Below are 24972 nucleotides of genomic sequence, written 5' to 3' on the forward strand. Positions count from 1 at the left end.
CAAAGAATTAAGCAGGACAGTGCCTGCGGAGTACTTGTGTGGTTATTCCTGGCACATAGCAAGGAGACCCTTAATGTAGAAGGCTACCTTAGACACAGGCAAACACACCCACAGAGGCAGAAAAGGAGGGAGACTTTCAAGCCCCCTCATTAATAGCCCATGGGTATTCCTTTCAGGCACAACTTTGATAAATTCATGAAGGTCCATAGTCTGGTCCTCAATCATGAGAGCTATCAGCAAGCACCCCCTACATCTCTTCAAGGAGACATTTAAACCAAGGTCATGAAACTGATGTATAAAATCAAAATGCAAATGTGTGTGTTTATCATGCAACTATTTCTTATGGTAATTGCCAAGGAGACTAGACAGTTGGGTCCTCTGGCCAGTGAAATTTCTCCCATTTAAGAAGCCAAAGTATAATCAGAAGGGTGTAGGATGAATGTAGCATTAGAGTAAATGGAGTGAATTATGTGATTAAAATGTTTAACCCCATCTGCCTTGAAGCATATGCTTCCTTGAAAAGGGTGTACCTCTCCTAAAACAGCAGCAGTCCCTGAGCAGGTCTTTCTCTCCCCAGCAGCACTCAGGTAGACAGAGATGGGCCTCTCCCTTCTCTGTGTCCATATGGATGGATATAACACCCCTCCAAATGATGGGATCAGCCTGTCCTTTTGCCTTATTAATATAGTCTGGTAACATGCAGATGCTCCACTTGGTGACTGCACATGTCTGTTCTGATTCACTAAGGGCTCATGTGACTGTCACAGAGAGCAATCTTACTTCTTTTATTTCTGATTTTTTTGCAGGCACTTCTCTGTAGTCCCTAAGCACTGACAATAGTCCCCACCAACTCTGCCCCCAACGATTCAAGACAACTGAAGAAAAATTTCCTAAACGTTCTCATTTCAATGTTATCACATTCTAATTTATGTGAGTTTGCCCTACATCCTACATAATACCAGAAAAAAAGTCCCCAAAGAGTACCAGAGTGGGTCTTCATGAAGAGAAGGCAGAACCCCTGAGAGCCACATTTCAATGAAGGCCATTGAACTGCACATGAACCCCTGGTAACAGCTGACACTCAATGGGTATATGCCATCAGTGTCTATATTTCATTCTTGTGTTTTCAGAGAAAATTTACCAAGGAATGAAAAGTTCTGTGGTGATGTTTGAGACTGTGGTTGGGCATTCCTTCAAATGTGTGAGTGAACAGAGCATCCAGTTGTCAACCCACCTTCAACTGAAAACAATGAATGTCCAATATCAAGCCTTTGATTTCGAAGATGACCACTTTGGAAATGGTAAGTCAAGTCTTCATCATGTCGCAAACAAAAACTTCGGAGACCCAAGAGTTGTTTCAAGTTGTTTTTTGTGTGTCTAACTCTCAAAAGGGAAAAGAATCACATGAACTTCCTACAACAGTATGGTTCCATGAAGCTCTTAGGGCCAAGTTTCTCTAACTTTCCCTCCTGCCATTCCTTTGAGTCAATACCAACCTCAAAAGTGGACACTACTATGTTCATGTCCCCAGTCTCCCACAGCAGGATACATTCTGCTTGCATGATGTATTCTGACTCCTCAGGTGTATTTGGAGACTTTAAACATCCTGAATAGTAGTAATATCTAAAATTCAAGATTTCAGAATAGATTTTTTTCCCACTTGCAGAGGGAAAAAAGAAAGTCGCAATAATAATGTTAGGCCCCCTCTTCTCAATTATGAGCTTAATTCCCCTGGCTAGAGCTTCCTTATAGTTGGTGTTAGTTTCCTTGCAACTTCTGCTTTGAGTTCTAGCCACCACAGAGAGAAGCAGGTCCTAGGCAGAAGGCCAGGGACAGATAAGGGAGACTTCCTGAAAAAGAATTTTTTTCCCTTCTGGGAAAATAGGTTACAGGATTGCTACATATGTCCAGGAATTGAATTTCAGTTTCTGAAACATTCCTCTCATAATAACTAAGAACATTATGAGTACCTCTCAATTCTCATAAATAGATTTAGTTAGAAGTTTAGCTGTAAATTAGATTTCTGGAATGTGAATCCAACTTCTCTTAGTGTTCCATTATAAACTTGAAGGTGTCGACAAAAACCTTCTGATACACTTGCTGGGAGGCATTGAGCAGAGGAAGGATTAAAGTGTTGCTGGCCTTGGATCCCCTGATTTCTGTAGGTTTTGTCTGGAGTCCTCAAACCTCTGCCACCATTTTGGACCCTTACCACAGTGCTAAGATAAAAATATTAAAATTTCTTAGTAAGTGTGGCCCTACAAAGTGTGGCACTTTGTCATCTCGTCTCAAAACTTCCAATTTGGGAAAACTTACAAATTCATGATGAAGGTTTGAAAAGCCTCTGTAATTCATCATGTGGTCTTAAAAAATAAGGTACACACTTGCTCTTCCTCCCCCTCCAAACCTCTGTGAAACAGGAAGTAAGCAGGTGGGAAATCGAGTAGTGACAGAGGTGAGAAATAAAACCTTTCGGCAACATACACCTGGCCTCTCCTAGCAGTGTCCCCAAGGAGATATAGAAAATTTATCTTTTCATTTTTTCCTGCCCTTCCTCCCCCTTTCATATAACTCTCAACCTCCCACATTCTCAACCCATTTTAGAGAGCTAAAATCCCAGAGCCTATAAGAGGTTTCTCCAGTACCTGGAGCCCCAGGCTGTCCACCAGCAACCTTTAAGAAGCAGAGTCTGGATAGAAAACCTTGGCCATGCGATTTGGGGCAGGTCTCTGTTGCCAGAGGTGGGAAAACTTGGCCTCAGAACTTACCCAGGGTTACAGGTCTGATCCTGACTCTCTGGACCAAACTGACATTTCCCAAAGTTGGATCTGCCTCCTAACGGCAAGAGAATCACCTGGGCCCCACCTCCAATGCACTGAATCATAATTTCCTGGGTGTGGGGTCAGGGTATCTGCATTGAAGTGATCATAACCACTGCACACTTCTGATCATCGCATTGACCCTTCCCTCCTCGTTTTCACTTACCCTGTCTGAGGCAGCTGGTGGGAAGCCCGGAAGCTCCACCTTTCCCCTCTCTGCATGGCTGAGGCAGGCAGGGACAGTATCACTTTCCAGCATGGCGGCCAGCCTGTAACACCTGTTACTCTGACTTCAATTGCAGCGGATGAATGCTTCACTGACAGAAACAGGAGAGAAAACCCTGTGGCCGTGGGCCTGAGTATCGCAGTACTGCTTGTCGTTTTGCTAACAGCATGTCTCGTGGCCAGCAAGAGGCCCAGTAGAGGATATGAACGCATGTAAAGCCCCACCTTCTTCAAAATGTACAAGGTTAAGGCCTTGGGTATTCTGACTTCATATGCAGCCTGAAGTGAAGGGATCAGTTTTTCTACTTGGCTATCCCACCTTCCCAATCTGATTAGGAAACCTGGTTTTCCGCCGCAGGGCCATTGAAAGGCTACCTAAAAGGTAGCCTCCATCCACTTTCTCTTGTTGGCACAGGGAAGCTGTGCCATATGGGCTTGAATTCCTCCCTCCACACCTGATAATACAGGGCTGGCTTGGAGAATTCGGGACAAGAGGCAGGGACATGAAGAAGGTGCTTGGGAGAAACAGAAAGCAAATACCCAGAGCATGATAAGGAAGACGTTTTCAAACTTCACCGATTTTTCTTACACATTTTTAAGAGTCTCCATTATAGTTATAAAAAAAATTCATTTCAAAATAGATTCTTTTTTTTAAAATTTTTTATTTTTTATTTTTTATAAACATATTTTTATCCCCAGGGGTACAGGTCTGTGAATCGCCAGGTTTACACACTTCACAGCACTCACCAAAGCACATACCCTCCCCAATGTCCATAATCCCACCCCCTTCTCCCTAACCCCCTCCCCCCAGCAACCCTCAGTTTGTTTTGTGAGATTAAGAGTCACTTATGGTTTGTCTCCCTCCCAATCCCATCTTGTTTCATTGATTCTTCTCGTACCCACTTAAGCCCCCATGTTGCATCAAGTGATTTTAAACTCCCGGATTTTACGCAATTCCTGGTTTACTTGAATTACAGAATGGTGGTAATAGACTACTGTTTTTAAGACATTATATGCTATTATAATATAATACTAGTAAAAAAAATAGATAACTTCCCAACATTTCATTTAAAAAAAAAATTTTTTTTTAATGTAAAGCGTCCACCACAGATCTTGGCAAACAAAAGAGGCTGCATAAATTTTAGTTCTCTGATTTCTTCACCTTCATTTATTGTCTGTCTCCTTCACATTTTTTTTTTCTGCTTTGTCTCTGTTTTTCTTTGATCCTTAGTCTATCCTTGCAAATTTGTTAATTTGGGCCATTGTGGGGAAGGGATGTAGGCAAGCATCAAAACAATCAGGAATTGCAAAGAGAATAGGTAGATCTATCCCAGAGTATTACCCACTTTCCTCTTAAGCAAACATTTACAAAAAAAAAAAAAAAATCATAAACCACAAGATTCCTGATTGGGAGAGATTGATATATGGAGGAAAAATTCTATCAAATATGGCTTGGAATGTTATTCATGATTTTCTATTACATTGTTTAAAGAGGAGAATTGAGGAGGCACCTGGGTTGCTCAGTCTGTTGAGCCTGTGACTCTAGATCTCCCCTCAGATCTTGATCTCAGGGTCCTGAGTTCAAGCCTGGCCTTGGGCTCCCTCTTGGGCACAGAGCCTACATTAAAAAAAAAAAAAAAAAAAAAAAAAAAAGTAAATAGGAGAATTGAGGTTTTTATTTCCAAAAAAAGGGAGAGTAATGGGCTTCTGGGTGTTTTTAATTGCTTTTACTAACAGAAGTGTTCTTCTTTTTCTTTATTTGCCAGAGGAACCATTCATTGTTTTTAACAGGAAGTTTATGAACCTTGGCAACAGCTCATAACCTCTGCTTATCTAGGGCATGTTCTGTCTTTCTCTGGAAGGATTCTAGCTCTCTCCACTTTCTCAGAAGTGAGGGGGTAGGGAGGGCACACAGCAGCTTCAAGAGAGCTTTAAGAGCCCCTAGGACATTTGGAGTGTTAGGACATTCCTGTTTCCTCCTTACAACAGGAGGTGTTGAGGAAAATCTGTGCTGTGCAAGGACCTGGTGTTTCCCAGAGTGACTCAAGCTTACCAGGAAGGGCTTGCTTTTGGAGAGATGCGATCTCCATCTCCAGCAGGACCTCCAACAGGTCCCTCCCGAAGCCATCCACAGATACCCGGCTCCCCACTCTCCTTTCCAGTTCTGTCTCAAGTGTGCTCAAGAGCTTCTATACCAGGAGCACGAGTTGCTTATTCATCGTGCCACTGACCAGCCTGTAGAATGACTAAAAGAAGGTTACTCTTCGAGTGTATGGAAATGTCCATGGGAAGGGACATAGAGTTAAAATCAAGAAGAGAGGGATAAGGCAGCTCACATAAATTCAATTTTCCTTTCTACCATCTTCAGTGAGTTCTTTGGGGTGACAGCTGCTGTTTGGAGTTCTGTTATCAATGAATTAATATTCTAGTAAGCAAAAAAGAGCAAAAGTTTCATTTGGAAGACTAGTAAATACACCCCAGTGCGTTCCTGCCCTGCAGTTCTGCCCACTTTCTGTAGTGATTTCTGGGGAGGGTTCCAGATTGCAACTGCAACAAGTGGCCTCCCTGCCCCTGGGTTCCTCTGGTGCTGCCCCCGAATCCTACTCTCATAGCTCTAGTTCCAGGGGTCCCAGGCTTATTGCAGAGCGTAGCTGGTCTCTTTCTGGGATCCCCCTGACCGAAGCCCTAGCTGGGCGGGAGCAGCAGGTTGCTCTGTGTGCCTTTCCAGTGGCCGTGCTTGCCCCTTACCTTTAGCGCACCTGCTGCTTGCCCGTCCCGAAGGTTTCAACTCCATTTTTCTCTTATGTGGAGGGTAGAGAATCCTGAATTCACCCTTCCCGGTACAACGCACCTAGGGATAATAGAAACCTTCACCCAGCTAGAGATAACCTATCCATTGTTAATTTTGATGTGTTTCCCTGGCATGAATATTGTTTTATAAACTGGAGCATACGGAGTACACAATTTGGAATCCTTTGTTACGTGTGCATCGTAAGCATTTCTCTGTGCTATTAAAGGTGCAAAGTGTCTTACAGCTGCTATGAATACGCTATCAACATTCTATAATAATTTACTTAATTATTGTGTTGTTGAGAATTTTTATTGTTTTTAGGTTTTCACGAATACATGGTGATTAAAGAATTACACATGAATTACAAAACAGACAAGACATTGCTTAACAAATGTGTATAAATGTATGCCTGAATTTCGCTTTTGCCTCATAAACTGTTTAAAATGGTTATAATTTATTCTGCAGTACTGATTCTTAATTTTTAAGAAAAAGTGGAAACAAAATAAATACATATAGATGTATTAAGGTTTTATTACAGAAATATATGAAAAGAAAAAGCAGAGCTAAAATCGTGACTAGAATTTCCCTCACAGAATTTCCTTCCTCATTATCAAATAGATTGGGGAGGGGGGGTGTTTAAAATCATCAGTGGCAGTCAAGATATAATCTAATGCAATAAACTTTTAAAACTGGTGAACAAAAAAGAAAAAAGATTCAGAAGAACAGTTGAGAGGACAGCAGAGCTGGGCTCTGGGCACCTGTCCCCCCAGTATGCTCACCAGGAGGCCATATGATGAGAGAAAAAAATCTCTTGAACACTTAACTACCATTCCTAAAACTGGAGAGAAAAAGACTGGTTATTACATCTCTTCTCATCTAGGAGTAGTGAAAATGGCTATTGGGAAGAGGAGGCAGAGTAAACACAGAGACTGATGGAGGTGAACTGGGGAGCCAACCCCAGATCACTGGATATCCCCAGGATGTGGCTAAGTCCCAAGGTACAGAAAAGAAGATAGATTCCAAATAGATAGCTCAATGGGAAACATTAACTGATCTCAGACACAGTGGGAAGAAAAGCCCTCATTTACCCGAATGATATTAAAGGTTACGCAATGTCCTGGATGAGATGCTCAAGGATGAGCAGAAAAAGACTGCCTGGCTGGACAGTCAGTGGAGCTGGGAACTCTTGATCTGGGGTTTGTAAGTTCGAGTCCCATGTTGGTTGTAGAGATTTCTTAAAAATTAAAAAATCTTAAAAAAAAAAAAAAGGAATATGCAAGATAAAAACAAGCTCTATGACCACTATGCAAAATTACTGCAGCAAAATAACATAAGACTTACATTAGATCAAAATATGACTGTAGAGTTTAAGTTTTGCAAGATGAAAAATATTCTGGAAATGGGTAATGGTGATGGTTATAATGAAAGATGAGGTGAACGGGAGATTACACTCCTACAAGTGAACAAATTGGGCATCTGCCCTCAGTGCAGACTCTTTTCAAGATTCTGTCTCTCCCTCTTCCTCCCCCTCTGTCCCTTCCTCCACTTGTACTCTCTCTCTCCCCCCCCAAAATAAAAATCTTCAAAATGTATTGTTAAATGAAAAAAAGCATAATGTACAATAATAGTGAGAAAAGGAGGGGGTGCCTGGATGGCACTGTTGTTAAGCATCTGCCTTTTTCTCAGGTCATGATTCCTAGGATCAAGCCTCACATCGGTCTCCCTGGTCTGCAGGAAGCCTGCTTCTCCTTCTACTCCCCCTGCTTGTGTTCCCTCTCTCGCTGTCTCTCCATCAAAGGAGTAAATAAAAATCTTTAAAAAGAGAGAGAAAGGGAGGAAAAAATATACTTTGATTTTTGCTTATATCTGAGAGATTGGAAATGTATATAAAAAGCCAAATGGTTGGGGTGCCTGGGTAGCTCAGTGGGTTAAAGCATCTGCCTTCAGCTCAGGTCATAATCCCAGCTCAGGTCATAATCCAGCCCCGCATCAGGTTTTCTGCTCAGCAGGGAGCCTGCCTCCCCACCCCTCTCTCTGCCTACTTGTGATCTCTGTCAAATAAATTTAAAAAAAAAATTAAAAAGCCAAATGGTTACAGCAGGGGGAACTGAGATGGGAAAGGGTGAAAGTGGAACTTCTCAATGTACAGCATTTTGTAATATTTTGACTTTGAATTGTGAATGTGCTATATATTTGAAACAAATTTTTTAACCATAGGAATGATAGTTATCAAATAGAATTGAAATAATATAAACCCAAACAATGATTGAAAAAATAATATATCTATTCAAAGTTTGAATTGGGAGGAAGGGAATAGAAGGGAATCTGCCTGTGCTCATCTTTGAAAACACTATCAATAGATAATGTCTAAATTGGAAACACAGGATTTAGAAAACATATAATGTCCTGTCATTTATTTCATAACCCTCTTAATTCATTTCACAATCCTTTAGTGTATATTTATAATCTCTTTTTTGAACCTTAAAGGGATCTTTTATGAAACAATACTTTCTGAAACAAAGATACATTAATTTGAAGTTCAGTAACTGTCCCAGTTTTGTTTTAGCTTTTTTTTTTCTTCTATGAAATCAAATAAATGAAAATCAACAATTTTGGTAAAATAGCACTTGCATGATCCTATATTAATACAAGTACTTTTACTTATTTTTCTACCCATCCATCCTTGTAGGTGTAGAGAAAGATGTCTGAAGTTATATTGGTTCATGTTTTAGCAAAGATAATTTCTGGGTGGGTAGTTTTCAGGTGATTGGTTTTGTCAGGGGTCCAGGGGAGGGTTGTCCAAAATGTTCCACAAAGGCATATTGATTATTTTGCATTGAAGTTACTTGGGAAACAAGGACATCCATAGATCCTTCTGTCACCCTGAAAGCAGAAAATTAATGTCCCATGTGAAAGATACCATCCCTGTACTAAGAAATAAAAAGACATTCTTATCGCCTGAGAAAGGAACTCGAAAGCCATGAAAGCTATAGAAACAAACCCTGTTACTTTTTACTAATATACCGTCTCAGCCCAAATTCCACTTAGAATTCCTTACTAATTGAACCTTCCAAACATCTGTTTTCTTTATCCTGTCAATTCCTCGCAAGTATATTATCTCTTTGTCTAAAATGTATCAAAACTGCCTGTCTTGGTCATTTCTTTGGGTGTCAGTTTCATTATTGGCCCTCTGTGCACACATAATAAAATTAAGGTTTTTTTTTTTCTCCTATTAATCTGTAATTCTTAAACCAATTGGAAGAATCTTGGAGGAAAGAAGAAATTACTTCCTCTCCTACAGTTTTTACTTTTTTTTGAGTTTTCGTAAATCATCTCAATTATTTATAACGAGAAAATACCATTTTAAAAATATATAATGATTTTTGTTTAAACATACAGCACGCACACACACACTCAGATATGTACAGAGGAAGCAAATGCCTTCAAAGGTTTGCAGTGATTCATTCAAGTGGAAGGACTGTGGTGATCAGATAATTATTTTCTTTGTGTACTTTTCTGAATTTTAAAAGCATTTCAGCGATGTGACATTAAATAGTATAAAACTATATGGAGAGTAAAAGTTGCTCTCGGGGTGCCTGGGTAGCTCAGTCCTTTAAACGTCTACCTTTGGCTCAGGTCATGATCTCCGGGTCTGGGGATCAAGTCCTACATCCGGCTCCCTGCTCAGTGGGGAGTCTGCTTCTCCTTTTCCCTCTGCTCCTTGACCCTGCTCATACTCTCTTTCCCTCTCAAATAAATAAATAAAATCTTTTTAAAAAATAAGATTTTTGGGGGCGCCTGGGTGGCTCAGTGGGTTAAGCTGCTGCCTTCAGCTCAGGTCATGATCTCAGGGTCCTGGGATCGAGTCCCGCATCAGGCTCTCTGCTCAGCAGGGAGCCTGCTTCCCCCTCTCTCTCTGCCTGCCTTTCTGCCTACTTGTGATCTCTCTCTGTCAAATAAATAAATTAATTAATCTTAAAAAAAAAAGATTTTTAAAATTTATTTGAGAGGGAGAGAGAGCACACAAGAGCCAGGGAGAAAAGGCGCAAAGGGAGAGAGAAGCAGAGTCACCACTGAGTGGGGAGCTGGATGTGGGGCTCAATCCCAGGACCCTGAGTTCATGACCTGAGCCAAAGGCAGACTCTTAACCTACTGAGCCACCCAGGAGCTCCAAAATAAAATCTTTAAAAGAATAAAGTTGCTCTCTCTACTCTCATCCTAGTCCTTCCCCAGGATCTTGCTTATCTTTTCACTTCAGGTACACGGGAACATTTGTTTGTATTCATGCAACCCTCTGCAGATCTTAGGGGACCTCTCTGTCAGCTCACTAAGATCTACCACATTCTTCATGTGGCTACATTATATTGTATTGTATGGATATGACATTTTACATTTTGGATGGATATCTAGATTATCCACTTTGTTTTCATAAAATGAGATTGTTGTAACATGTCTTTGTATATTCACATGAATATATTGTTAGTATAAGTTCCTAGTGGTGGAATTACTTTAGGGTATGTGTAATACATTTTTTTTGTATTTTTTTCCAAATCATTTTAATCAAATTAACTTCTTAATTTGTCAATGTTCTTTTCTATCTAAGAAACACATATATATATATATATATATATATATGTAACAGGGTTGCCTGGGTGTCTCAGTCAGTTAAGTGTTTAACTCAGGTCATAATCTCAGGGTCCTGGAATCAAGCCCTGTGTGGGGCTCTGCACTCAGCGGGAAGTCCGCTTGAGATTCTCTCTTCCTTTGCCCTTCCCCCACCTCATGTGTGCCTGCTCTTTCTCTCTCTAAAATAAATAAATCTTTGACTTTAGATACATATACAGAAATATATATATAACAAAATTGTGTACTCTAAAAAGACTTATGAAAAGCAACATTTCCCTGTCTTTCCTCTAAGAGACAAAGTACTTTTAACTAATTTTAATAATTTCTTATTGAAACTACTTTGGTAATTCTTTTTTAAAATGTTAAAAAGCTTTCTTATTTCTTAATGTATTAGCTTTAAACTACTTATTATCGCAGATAATGATTTCATACTCTTACACCATTACTTTATGATTATGTCATTGTTTTTTGCCAAATTAATAAGGTATATATTATTATAATTATGTAAGTATTTCCACTGCCATGTCAAAAGTGTAGGACAAGCACAGTTCCTGTGTTGTAGAGATTTGTTGTTTCCTGGAATCTCTATCATTCACTCTCCCCTCGTCCCTTCTGATTCTTTTTTCTCTGACCTCAGGTGAGAATTGATCCTTGATTCATTTTTATATTGGTTCATGCAAGGATCTCGTGGATATATATTATCTATCTGTCCCTTTCTTTTTCTTCTAGGATATTATTCTAATATTTGAAATTTTGACCAAAAATTTTCTTTGCATGTGGTTTAAAACAAAGATGATAGGAAGTTTTACCTTACAAATCCTTGCCCCCACCTGATTCTTCCATCCTATTCCCCCCTTAGCCACCCATAGGCAATTACTTTTATTAGTTTATCATGCATTCTTATCCTTCCAAGTCTTCTTTAGGTAAATGCAAGCAAATATATCTTCATTTCTTCTTTATTTACACAAAGCATTGTAGTACTATATTCATTTTTCCATGCATTGCTTTCCCCCCCTTAACATATACTGGAGATCTTTCTTTTTTGACGCACAGTGTTACAGTAGTTTCAGGTGTACAACATAGTGATTCAACTTCTCTATGGGTTATGCTATGCTCACAAGTGTAGCTACTGTCTGTCACTATGCACGCCATTACAATATTATTGACTCTACCCCCTATGCTGTGCCTTTCATTCCTGTGACTCATTCATGCCATAATTGAAGCCTATATCTCCCATTCCCCTTCACCTACTCTGCCCATCCCCTCAGCCTCCTTCCCTCTGGCAACCAACAGTTTGTTCTCCGTATTTATAGGTCTGATTTTGTTTTGTTTGTTTATTCATTTGTTTTGTTTTTCTAGATTCCACATATGAATGGAAATCACATGGTACATGTCTTTCTCAGTCTGACTTATTTCACTGAGCATAATACCCTCCAGGTCCATCCATGTTGTTGCAAATAACAAGATCTCACCCTTTCGTGGCTGCATAATATTCCATTGTGTGTGCATACCACATCTTCTTTATCCATTCATCTACTGGCTATTATATATCCTTGAATAAGATATAGATATAGTTTTCTACTTATGTATGTTCAATGACATTCCCTCTTTTCCTCGGGGCTCTCCATCTTTCTCCAAAGGGAGACTGATTACATTTTAAATGAACTGAATAAGCACTCTCCAATGAAATAAAGAAAAAATTTTTGACAAATTTAAAAACTCTCATTTTTTAGCTCTTATGAATATTTAGGTCTGTTTTCTAATGTTTTTAGCTCATTAAATGCAATAAAAAGAACGTTAAGTGTAGCAAAAATGTTTTACATTTTTGAAAACATGGATAAACATCACATGTTTTCAAGAGATCATGTGTAATCTAACAAAAGTCTCTTTTATGTAAACACATTCTACTTTGCAGAGAGCACACCTGGAAGAAAATGGGTCTAACGATTATTAAATATTGAATAATTGCTGAGAAGATAAATGTGTCTTATTTAATCCTTCAACAATTTTATATATTATTTGTATATATAATATATATTTGTATACAGTATATACAAATATATATACAATATATATTGTATACAGTATATATTTGTGTATATATATATATATATGTATATATACATATATATATAAAATGAGGAAATTGCAAGGTTTGATAACTCATCCCAGTTCACATAGTTAGTGGTGGAATTAAAAGTCGAGTCAAGCCCTGTTGTGCGTCAACTATACTTAAAAAAAAAAAAAAAAGTCAGGTTAGGATTTGACTCTAAAGTTCATATCCTTCCTACTCTAGCCCACTTTCTGGTCTGTCCTCACTAAACCTTACCTGCTATCTTGTATTTTTTTTCTCTCTCTCTCTTAGTGGATGAGTGTTCGTCTGACTACACAATTGTGCTTCCTGTGATTGGGGCCATTGTACTTGGTCTCTGCGCTGTGGGTTTGATTGTCTATGGAATCCGCCTAAGACGTGAATCATCTGGATACCAGAGAATCTAATTGGTGCCCAGGGGGAAAGAATGTAATGGCGTTTAGAGAATTCGTTCATCGGTTCCAGGATATTGGGGATATTTCCAGAATATTTCCTTAGAATTAGTGCTTCCAACAATGTAAACCACCATCTTTCACAAACCCAAGCAGCAAATTCTGATTGAAGTCCAAGCAGCAAATCAATTTCTGCAGAATGTTTGTTCATTTTATGAAAGATCTAGTGAGTTGTTTCAGAGTATTTTCCAACTTCCTGCAAAATATTTTAACCATTGCTAAGTCAACATTTGAGATATGTTAAATTAACATAATGTATGCAAAGTGGTATATGCTTCCAAATTATAAACTAAAATGTCAATTGTAATTAAAGCTACCTGTGCACATTGGGGATTTTATTTTATCCTTCATCTTTCCCATTTAAAAAAAAATGCCTCTACTTTACCTATGAAATGGACTTCTAGTGTTTTTACTCTCCATGTTTTATATGATACACATATATCTGATGACCTGCTTGTCTCCTTTCCACATTAATTTTTAAAAAATCATGAAAAAAACTACCATATCACAAGTTGTCTAGGTTTGATGTGAAACTAACAAGAAGAACAAATCAACTTATAATCTTGATGACTCCTCCTTCAGAATCACTAGAGACACAGAGCTCGGTGGCTATGGACAACAGAATTCACTAATAAGCCAGAAACAATAGCCCTTAATTTTTTAACGCATCTATGCCAGACACTAGGCTAAGTTTAGATACAACCCATTTAATTCTCACAACTTCTAGATGAGTAAACTCAAACGTCAGGGAATTAATCCCCTCCATGTCACCAGCTCACAAGTGGCAGATGCAGAATTTGAGTGCCAGCTGGTCTGTGGTAAGATCTCTGGACTTTTCATTACACCATTGACACTGACTGCTACCTGAAGCCTCACACCAGCACACGTTCCTTTATCACAGAGAAAATTAATTTCTCCAGAGTTATGAGAGATTAGGAGACACGAAATGAGGACTTGATAGGTAATGAAATAGCTGATCTTCAACAAAGTTCTCTACCTCCTTGACAGGGGACTGGGGGACTCTGAATGAAAAACTCGGGTTTCTTATTTGTATAGGATTGTGCCACTGTGGCTCTAGAGATAAAGGAATGGAGGAAACTTCTTAAGTCATTTTTTATTTCTTTGAAAATAGAGAAATCTAACCACCAACCACCTTTTCTTTCTTGACCATAGATCCCCCTCTTGTGGTAAATTGCTTCTTCTGCACTGTTACAGCCACATTTTCTATTCTAATTCACTTTATTCAGTAGCGCAACCTGCCAAGAATTGAATTCCTGCTTGTTTTTACAATTAAAGAAAGGAGCTAAGTCTACTAACAGAAAAGACCACATAACCTTAGGATTCTTTAGGAAAGGAATAATTCAGGTCACCCTAGAAGACATGTTGACTTTCTTGACTTGTTCTCTTATGAGTCAATAGGGTTGGCAAGATTCTCGGTTTAGTGTTAATAGAGTATTGAATTGTATTAGAAGTTTTTGCAATAAAAACTTTATTTGGAGGTGAATATATGTCATTCCTGTCTTATAATTTGATTTTTGTTTACTATCGTAGTAGAGGTTCTTGCTTGAATCAATACAGTACATCATCTTTTTATGATTTATTTTGTTCTATTCTCTACCGCCACTTTACTACTAGCTAGGAAGACCTAATGAGAGAATCTGAATTTTTGAGAAGAAAACCACATTAAACTTATAAATCAAATCTCTCAACTTTTAGACCAGACTAACTGACTAGATTACTGGTATACTTGACTGCTGCCACCGTTTATCCATTCATTTATTTATTTATTCATTCAACCAACATCAATTAAGGCCTTACTAAATGCCAGACACTCTGGTAGGAGCTGAGATAAATAAGAAGACCTGTATTAGCTGTATTAGTCCTGTATAGCTATGGAACAAGGTAACCCAAAACTTAGCAGACTAAGAGAACACACATTTATTATCTCACACAGGTTCGGAGGGTCAGAAATCCTGGAGCAGCTTAGCTGGGTGGTTCTGGTTCAGGTTCTCTTACAGTTCTCTTATGGTTAAGCTATCATCTGAAAGTTCAACTGGGGCTGAAGGCTCTGCTTCTGAGTTCCCATCATGTGGCATATCTACAGGAATGCTCACAACATGACAGCTGACTTTCCCCAGGTGAATGGTTCAAGAGAGACTGACCACCTATTCACAAAAGTTACATACCATTCACTTGTGTTGAATTCACACCAACCATCTCTGGTATGTTACGGAGTGAAGACCAGGAGAGGTGGAAATCAGTGGGGGCCATCTTGGATGCTGGCTACTCCAGGTCCATTGTCAAGGTTGAATTACTGGTTTACTTTTGGGGGGCAATTCAGGTAAATAAATTCCAGTATGCACACAAAGAAAAGTGGCTTAACAGGAAACTATACAAAGGGTAATGATGGTAGGACGCTATCCAGCCTGCTGCCAGCTCTGCCCCAAGTAGAGTACCTCTCCAGGAAAGCAGCCCCTCAACCTCTGGTGCTAACAGTCTATTGACCAGCTGCTGTTCAGGCAGACTTGCTTGTTCACCAGGCCTGGTTGTTGACTCATTGGTCTCCAATGTTAATTGATGACTTTGCCTCAAGAATTTGTTAACTCTTTGTCATAATATAATCCAAAGAGATCTGGACCACACAGATATCCCAAGAGACATCACACCGAACAATTACTTTGATGACATTATGCTAATTTGACAGGACAAGCACAGAGCCATTCTTATGTTGGAGGCCCGGGGAAGACATGTGTATTACAGGAAGTAGGAGACAAACCCGATGAAGATTTAGGTAGGGACTAACTAATTCATTGAAGTTTTTAGGGACTCAGGGGGTCAGAGGTATGCCAGATATCCCCCCTGCAAAATAAAACACAAATATTTTGCATCTTGCATCCTTTCCATGAAGAAGAAACCATAGGGCACCTGGGTGGCTCAGTGGGTTAAGCCTCTGCCTTTGGCTCAGGTTATGATCTCAGGGTCCTGGAATTGAGTCCTGCATCGGGCTTTCTGCTCAGCAGGGAGCTTGCTTCCCCGTCTCTCTCTCTGCCTGCCTCTCTGCCTACTTGTGATCTCTCTCTGTCAAATAAATAAAAATCTTTAAAGAAGAAGAAGAGGGAGGGGGAGGGGGAGGGGGAGGAGGAGAGGAAGAAACCATAGAACCAGGTAGGTCTTTCTAGGGTCTAGAGACAACTAGGAAAATTCCTCTGGCCCATTTACCAGGTGACATAGAAAGCTATCAGTTTTTAGTGGGGCCAGAGCAGGAGAGGGCAGGACAACAACTCTAGGCTTTAATGCAATCAGCTCTGCTGCTTGAGCTGTACAATCAGGCAGACCTCATGTTGGAGGTATCAGTGGTGGGGAAATATACAGTATGGAATTTTTGGCAAACTCCAGTGGGAGAATCATAACACAGGTCCTGAGTACTCTGGAGGCCATGCCATTTGCTGCAGAAGAATAAATGTCCTTTAACATACAGCTCGTGGCATGTTACTGGGTCCTGGAACACTTGACTTTAAGACACTGTTACCACATACCCAGAATTGCCCAGGTTGAGCTGACTTCTGTCAAATCCACTAAGTAATGAAGTCAATTTTAAAATAGTAATAGGACAGAGGTCAGTAAATTAATGCTCATGGTTTGGCCACCCGCTTTGGTAAATAAAGTTTTGTGGAGTACAGCCATGTCCATGTGTTTATGTATTATCTACGGCTGCTTTACAACAGCAGAGTTGAATAGTTGTAACAGAAACCGGTCCACAAAACTTAAAACATTTACTATCTTCCCTTTTACAGAAAACTTGCCAGGGCTTCAGCTAGTTAAATGTTTAAATTTATGAGAAACTGCTGAAAGGTTTTTCCAAAATGGTGTTTGTCTTTCTCTATCGGGCTAAGCTTACTCGACATAATGTCTTTCCAGGTTCATCCATGTTGTCCCAGATGGCAGGATTTCTTTCTCATAGCTGAATATTGTTCCATTGTGTACATTTACACTGCATCTTTTTGGTTCATCCAGTCAATGGACACCTATGTGGTTTCCACAACCTGGCTATTGTGAATAATGCTACAATGAAGGTGAAAGTGGAGATATCTTTACAAGGTACTGATTTCCTTTTTGGGGGATATATTCTCAGAAGTGGGATTGCCAGCTCATATGGTAGTCCTATTTTGAATTTTCTAAGGCACCTCCATACTGTTTTCCATAATGGCTGTCCATTTTACATCCCCACCAACAGTGGCAAGTGCTCCCTTCTGTCTACATCCCCACCAACATTTGTTATCTTTTGTCTTTTTGACAATAGCCACCCCAAGTGGTGCGAAGTGACATCTCATCATGGTTTTGGTTTATATTTCCCTGATGATTAATGATACTGAGCACCTTTTCACATAGCTGTTTGCTATTTGTATGTCTTCTCTGGAAAAATATCTATTCTGGTCCTTTGATCATTTTAAGGTGGGTTATTTGTTTTTTGCTAATCTTTTACAATTAGTGAACAGCATGCATCACTTCATTTTATTTTTTTTTTTAAGATTTCATTTATTTATTTGTCAGAGAGAAGGAGAGATAGAGAACACAAGCAAGGAGAACAGCAGGTAGAAGGAGAAGCAGGCTCCCAGCTGAGCATGAAGCTCCATGTGGGACTTGATCTCAGGACTCTGACCTGAGCCAACAGCAAACACTTAACTGACTGAGCCACGCAGGAATCCCTATTTTTTGCTATTGAGTTGTATGAATTCTTTATATATTTTACATATCAACCTGTTGGTTTATAACCCTCCTGGAAGCTTCCCAGGTGCAATCTGAAACCAGTCCCCAATTTTCTCTTGCATTACAGTTTTTTTCTTACTGATTTGTGGGAGATATTTATTTATTAAGGAAAGTAGTGCTTTTTTGTGATAAGAGTTATAAATTATTCCCAGTTTACTCTTTGTTTTTTCCTATATATGTTTTGCTGTGCAGATTTTAAAAAACTGAATTTGATTAATTTTCATTTATAGTTTGAGTATTGTATTCCACTTAGAAAAAGCTTCCCTCTCCCCATAGTGTTTTCTAGCCTCTTTTATGCTTCCAACTTTTATATTAATCTCTTATTCTTTTAGAACTTATTTTGATTTTAGGTATGAGAAGTAAGGATTCAATTTTATTCCCCAAAGAGCTAGCCACTTGTACCAATATCACTTCTTGAATTATTGAGTCTTAAATCTAGAATGTATGTTGAATTTTACTAATGACCTGTTAAGCATCTATGAACATAAGATCTTTTCTTTTAAACTATTAATAAGATTAATTAATCAATTATATGAATACTGAATCATTTCTTGTAACATCATCCAAGTTTTCAAATTTATTTGCTTAAAGTTGAGCAAAATTAGTCTCCTGCAAATCTATGATTTGTTTTCTGTACCTGTGACTTTTTCCCACTTATTTTTTTTAAAATCATGGCAACTGTGCATTTTTCTCCATTTACTTTTATCAATTTAGTTAACTACATTATTAATTTCTTTTCTAAACCTCTGGATTTATTCTTTAATATGTTTTCTTAATTCATTAATTTCCTCTTTTTTGTTACTTATTTCTTTATTCGCTTTCCTTGTGTTTATTTTTGTGTTTTTTTTTAACCCTTGAGTTGGATGATTATTTCCACTATAAATTTGCTTACATGCCCTGCTTTAACTGTGTTCAAATAAGCATTTGTATGTAGTGTTTTTATTTTCTAGATATTCTGCAATTTCAGTTTTGACTTCCTCTATTTCCCTTCCTTATTTTTATTTTACTATTATTATTTTAGAGCGAGAGCGCTCCTGAACGACAGGAGGGGTGGGGGAAAGGAAGAGAGAACTTCAAGCAAACTTCCGGCTGAGGAAAGAGCCCCACCCTGGGCTCCATCTCTGCACCTGAGCCAAAATCAAGAGTCAGAGGCTTAACCCATTGAGCCACCTACCTAGGCGCCCCTGAACGAAAACACTTTTTTAAAAAACTCGGGTAATTTTTACTTTTTTCAAAAAATTTATTTTGGTTATTTACTAAAGGGGTTTTTTCCCCCTTTCTCGAGAACACTGGAAAAATTACGTGTTTCGCTCTTCCTCCTATTTGACTTTTCCCCCAGGACTCCGCCTCCACCGCTTTCTCCCGGTGTTGAAAAGGGTCAAGAGGCGGGCTCTCGGTAAAGCGCGAAGAGGACGAAGGAACCCAGCGGCCCAGTAGAAGAAATAGCAACCCAGGACCCAGGGGTGCCTAGGAAGGTGAGGGGCGGACCTCGCGTTCCGTAGCCGCTACACCCAAAGGGGCTGGAGGAGGCAGGGACCACACCCCCGCGGATTCGTGGCCGATTAGCCAATCGTCGCCCCCGAGGCCCTGCTCTGCTCTTTGATTGGTTTTAATGGAGACGCCCCCTCCACGCTAGAGAGGCCTAGAGCCTGGCTCAGACCTGGACGGTGGCCCGTAGAGGACAATAGGCTTGTGGAGCGCGGTGGGGAGAGATTTTGCGGCGAGTGCAAAGAAGCCAGTGAACCAAAGAGTCGGAGGAGGAAGTGGCCTATGGGGACATGGCCGCAGCCTCTGCGGTGTCGGTGCTGCTAGTAGCGGCGGAGAGGAGCCGGTGGCTGCGAGTCCCGGGCCTGCTGCTGCCGTCCAGGTAACGTGAGGTGGAGGGGCGATCTGTGTCTGGGGCCCGGGGCAGGCGTGGTGGTTAATGGACTCCTGCACGCTGCGAGAGGCGCGCGGGGGCCGAGGGTGGAGACGGAGGGACGGGACTAAGGGAGGACGGAGGGACAACCTCAGCCCCTTTCGGGGTGTTGTGCTTTCAGTCTTGGCATCGGGAGGGAGACGTCTTCACCCCCGGCCCTTCCTGTTCCTCCCTTTCCCTATCCACCGCGCAGCCGTCTGCCTCTGTCCATTTTTGAGGCGTGGGGGAGGGGTGGAGCTGGGTCGGCCACATCCACGCTCCGCTCACTACCGCGGCGACAGCGACAGCGACGCGGCGCAGCTGCTGCGGTCAGTGCGTTCGCCGTATGGGTGTGTTGGTGATCCCAGCGCGGGTGAGCCCCAGAGGGCTCAGCGACTTGCCCGAGTGTACACAAGTGGAAAGAAATGGAGCCACGACGCCCTCACGCGCTTTTGGGTTCCGCTCTCCCCGGTCAAGTGTCGGGTTCAGAGACCTGGAGTTCTTTCTCATTGTTGGAATGGATCAGGTTAACAAGAGCAAACTTATCTTCCAGAGGGCCGAGAGGCTGTTTTGTCAAAAGGTCTTGGAGGCCAGTTAACTAACGTGACTCCAGTGTCCGGGCGTGAGCTGTAAGCTTCAATGACAATAACTTTGGTAGTGAAGACACCCTCAGGTTCCCAGGTAGCAGGCTTCTCTATCTTGCTTTGCTTCCTCCTCCTCCTCCTCACCTCCTTCTCCATTCTGGAAAGAGGGCGTTGCTTGGTGCTGAAGGGCGCCCAGAAGCCAGGGAATCTCAACTTTGCTGCTCACTAGTCTGTGAACAACTTTGGGCAAGTTACTTAATGTCTCCGTGCGTCAGTTTACTTACGTAGGAGGAGGTAATGATACTGTTCCTAAAGGAGATAATATTGGCAGCTAGGATTGTGTGAATTAATTAATGCGTGGAAAGGATTGACACCGTATGGTACAGATGAATCCATAAATGCAGCCTTTGCAGACCCCCATTTGGGTCAAGTTTTTTGCTCACTTTTACTTTCCACAAGTTAAAGTAGAGGTACTTAGATTTCAGTTGTGGGACTAGTCCCAGAATAAAGTAAGACAGGTGGTGAAAGGAGTGCTTTTCTTTTTCTCCTCTTTTTCAGGGCTCTTCAGGATATTACACAGACCCATTTTCTCTCTCTTCCCTCTTCCCTGCTGTGTATAGAACTGTTTTCCTGGAAAATGTTAGTGTTCTTAATGGCATAAAGAAATTACAAATCTTATCATTATAGAGGGTAGTTACATGTTTGTAGGTCATGATTCTCTAGTAGCTCAGAGAAAAGAAATCTGGTGGTGGAATTTTAGAAATGAGAATAAACTGATTTAGAAGTTATCTTCAAGTAGGGTGGAATTATCTCATGGAAGGAACTTCTTAATTTTGTTTTATAAGCCATTGTTTTAAGTTGAGCTTAGATAATGGTGAGAAATGGAATAGATCAATCAAAACATCAGTGGGATAGAGGATTATGTTAAATGGTGTGTATGTGATTGTCTTGACTAGAATAGCAGAAGAAAACTTTAATTCAGCAGTGGCCTTGATCAGAGTCTTAAGCTGGATTTATCAAGAAGCATTTTATAGATACACTTGTGCAGGACAGGCCTTGAGTCGTAGTTGAAAAAAAAAACCCAAAAAACCCTATCTGAAGAATGTGATGCGAAGATGCTATGAACTAGAAGGTGCCTTTTAAAGATAAGGAAAAATGATATTTCTCCTTAAAGATCAAGAGAGTGAGGTTAGTGGAATTGGGAAGATGTGGGAAAGCAAGAGCCTCCTGAGGAAGCCTTCTTGTGGAACTCAAGTGCCATAGCTGTGGGTCTTCCCACCAGCCCTGGATGGATGTCAGTAGCTGATTGAGTGTTCATTAGAGGCCAATGACTGCCAGACCCACTGTAACAATCCCACCTCCTGCACCTCTGCCCCAGTGAAATGCTAGTTCTGTTCAGTTACCTGGTCACAGACACAACATATACATGCTACACATACATAGTTGAATAGTATCTAACATACATTATGCTTTTTATCACCTGCTTTGTAAATGATCTAAAATGGTTAGTTGTTTATAACTATAGTTTTGTCACATCATCCAGATCTGGATGGAAAAGACGGAAATGGAATTCCTTCTGCAATTTGTTGGTTTTCCCAGTGTATTTCTTTTAGCTGACAACTGATAGGCATTATACTCTTTTGTTCCCAAAGAGATTATGGCCTCCTTTCTGTCAGCTCTTGGTTAAAGTTTTGTAACTTACTGTATCAGTAGGTATCATGGAACTTAAAAATTGCTTTAGACATTAATGAACTTCTACCTAGTTAAGAAACCTCAAACAGGGGCGCCTGGGTGGCTCAGTGGGTTAAGCCTCTGCCTTCGGCTCAGGTCATGATATCAGGGTCCTGGGAGACCCGCATCTGGCTCTCTGCTCAGCAGGGAGCCTGCTTCTCTCCCCCACCCCCCACCCCCGCCTGCCTCTCTGCCTACTTGTGATCTCTCTCTCTGTGTCAAATAAATAAATAAAATGTTAAAAAGAAAGAAAGAAACCTCAAACAAGTCATTTAACCTCCCTGGTTCTCCATTTCTTATTAACATAAAGACTCAACTTAAATTGTATTCTTTGAAAACTGAGAAGTCTTATTCTGTGAGGACACTGAAATTTGAGTTGTAAAGTGAAAATTGGGTCTTGAGAGAGGGAAAAAAACCTCAGATATAACCATAGTTACCATACCCTCCAAGGCTCAACCCCTCCTACAAAATCTTAGTATTCATAGTTTTGCATTGGGGGGCCATAATGAAAAAAGGCTGGAGAAACACGGATGTAAAGAGACTTGCCTGGGATCACCAGCAGCTAGTTGGTGAGGGTCTCACAGCCCCATAACCAGCATTCTTTCTGCTGCCTTTGATCAGCTCCTTCTCTTTACTTCTCTGGGCTTAAATTTTTCAAACCTGTCTTACCAGGCGATAACTTAGATCGGTATTTTTCAAGCTGTAGTTTGACCAGCGTATTTTATTTAATAAACTGGAATAGAACAGAGAGCATCAAAACACAGGGAAATCTTCTGTCATGAAACTTTTCTTTGGTGTGCATACCAGCTTGTGAAGTCATGTGAAAATATAGTTTCTACTTTGGGTTCTAGTCAGAAGAGTTTGAAAAAGCTGAACTGGATGTTCTTGAAGTACCTTGACTTTCTAATTGTTGGTTACTCTGTGGCCATACACCAGCCTCTGGAATGAGCAGGTTAGGTTATCCGTTCAAGGACACACAGTGCCAGGGAAAACAGCCAGAACTGTAACTTCCGGTTTCTAGAGGAATTGTCTTCCCACAAGAAAGTCTTACTAAGTCACTTTGTGGGCTTCAGGCTTAACTAAGATCATATCTGGACTTGGTTTCAACTTTTAAACAATTTTGATTCTTTTGAAACAACTGATCTGTGTATCCTGTTGAATTATAATTCCATTTGGATTCATTTGCTAGGAGATGGACTTGGAAGCAGAGAACCATGAAGTATGCAACGACCACAGGTACAGTCTCTGCTCTACTTGGCTTGGCGTCAGATTGTGAAATATTAAATTCCTTAATTTGTATATGTAGAATTAGTTCTCCCAATACTTTTGAAGTTTGGGATTTTCATAATCATTTTCTTAGTAAGTATTGAGTCATGGTTTCCGCCTCTTTTTATGTCAAATTTCTGTTGTTGAGTCTGAAATACATATAGAAATAATTGAGAACATTTAAATGTATGTTGTTATTTCTGCCTCTCTCATCATCTTTAGTGCAGTGAATTGCAAGGCATAGCTATGATGGTCTAAATCAGTGCTTTACAACAGCTCTGTTAAGTAGCAGAATGTTTTTCCAAATAAAACGTTACAGGGAATTCCCACCTCTGAAACATATGTAAGTGTAACTCCTGGTTGATTGGATGCAGCTTCCTCCCCACAACACACACACATGCATACATCATCCCAGCAGCTCCTGTGACAGCTCAGGCTCTGTAGATACCCACAGAATGACCTTGTTTTAAGTTCTATAACTGTATTTTTTGAGAAAGAGAACTTTCATAAATTGCCAGGGAGCATTTATTTCATGTGTGATGATGGAAATGCATTTTACATATTAATACAATAACATTATGTTCATAATCATGGCACTGGTGCCAATGTCCTGGCATGGTCCTCACTTGTATTTATATCACAGGAGAACCACGCATCCCTGTGGGCGTACAGGGGCTAGAGGCCGTAGAGCAGAGTGACTGAGAGTTCAGAATCTGGAGTGATGCTAACCTGGGTTCAAATCCCGGATCCACTATTTCTTTTAGCTGTAATATTCCAGGAAAGTAATATCTCTTTGAGTTGTAATTTCTTTATCTTTAAAATTGATGCAATAATAATAGTATCTACTCCATAGGCTTATTGTGAGCATTTAAGTCCAGGTTGAGTCTTTAGCAAAGGTCCTGAGGCGCAAAAGATACTTAGGAAAGATTAATTACTATTAACTATGATGGGGGTTGGGGCTGTTATGATTTGACCTTATCATATCAAAGCATCTTTTCATTTTAAAGCTGAAAAAGCTGAGTAAAATAAGAGTTGATGTTAATGAGGGCACCTTGAATTTCAGTGAAGAGAATAAAAAGACACAATTGATATCAGTTAAAATGGTTATTTGAGGCTCCACTGTGTTGATGTTACCAAAACAGATGTTCATCAGCTGGTTAATATCATGGAATGTTTAGTTTGCTTTCTCATTTTTTGCTCTCCAATAAGATTTGTGTGTGATTTTCATGGTGTTTTAAACAGGACGAAACATTGCCAAGCTCCTCATTGCAAACAGAGGAGAAATTGCCTGCAGGGTGATACGAACAGCCAAAAAAATGGGTATACAGTCCGTGGCTGTGTATAGTGACGCCGACAGGAATTCCATGCATGTTGACATGGTATGTGGTTAAAAACAAAGTCAAATTTTGTAAGTGATTGGCTTTTTTATTGGGTAGGTACTTTACTTCTTTATGTTAATAGTTTATGTTTACTGTGTTAACAGGGCATAAGGGGTAAAGTTCAGTCATCCCTATTGGGAACATTTTTCAAACATAACACTAGTTGAACTAAACATTGTGTTTGGTTGTGTAGTTGACTTACGGGCAAAGTCATCTCATCAAGGGTTGGTAAAGACAGTTCACGTAATCTGGCCACAGATCTTACTTTGAGGGGCATATATCCAGATCCCCGATGTGCAAGAAGGATCCAGCTTCCAGTCTTAGTAGCTACCACTTACTGGCC

General features: G+C 40.2%; 2 protein-coding genes across 5 annotated transcripts in view; both read left to right on the forward strand.

Annotated features, from left to right (window-relative positions):
• The window catches only part of LAMP3 (lysosomal associated membrane protein 3), a 36159-nt gene extending 21650 nt beyond the window's left edge, over window positions 1–14509 (forward strand). The window contains exons 5-7 of one of the 4 annotated variants that reach the window (XM_059391459.1): window positions 1131–1301; window positions 3122–3257; window positions 12827–12918. In XM_059391459.1, the coding sequence (XP_059247442.1) occupies window positions 1131–1301; window positions 3122–3257; window positions 12827–12833 (314 nt within the window). In that variant the 3' untranslated portion in view covers window positions 12834–12918. Of the gene's footprint in view, window positions 1–1130; window positions 1302–3121; window positions 3289–12826 lie in introns of all 4 variants that reach the window. The other 3 variants (XM_059391462.1, XM_059391460.1, XM_059391463.1) reach the window with 3 other exon arrangements.
• A 4913-nt stretch (window positions 14510–19422) lies between these two features.
• Window positions 19423–24972, forward strand: part of MCCC1 (methylcrotonyl-CoA carboxylase subunit 1) — a 56743-nt gene continuing 51193 nt past the window's right edge. Inside the window, exons 1-3 of the mRNA XM_059391464.1 lie at window positions 19423–19639; window positions 23174–23220; window positions 24493–24629. Of these exons, the coding sequence (XP_059247447.1) occupies window positions 19551–19639; window positions 23174–23220; window positions 24493–24629 (273 nt within the window). The 5' untranslated portion in view covers window positions 19423–19550. The remainder of the gene's footprint in view (window positions 19640–23173; window positions 23221–24492; window positions 24630–24972) is intronic.

The sequence above is a fragment of the Mustela nigripes genome, chromosome 2, assembly GCF_022355385.1.
Source record: "Mustela nigripes isolate SB6536 chromosome 2, MUSNIG.SB6536, whole genome shotgun sequence".
Lineage (NCBI taxonomy): Eukaryota > Metazoa > Chordata > Mammalia > Carnivora > Mustelidae > Mustela > Mustela nigripes.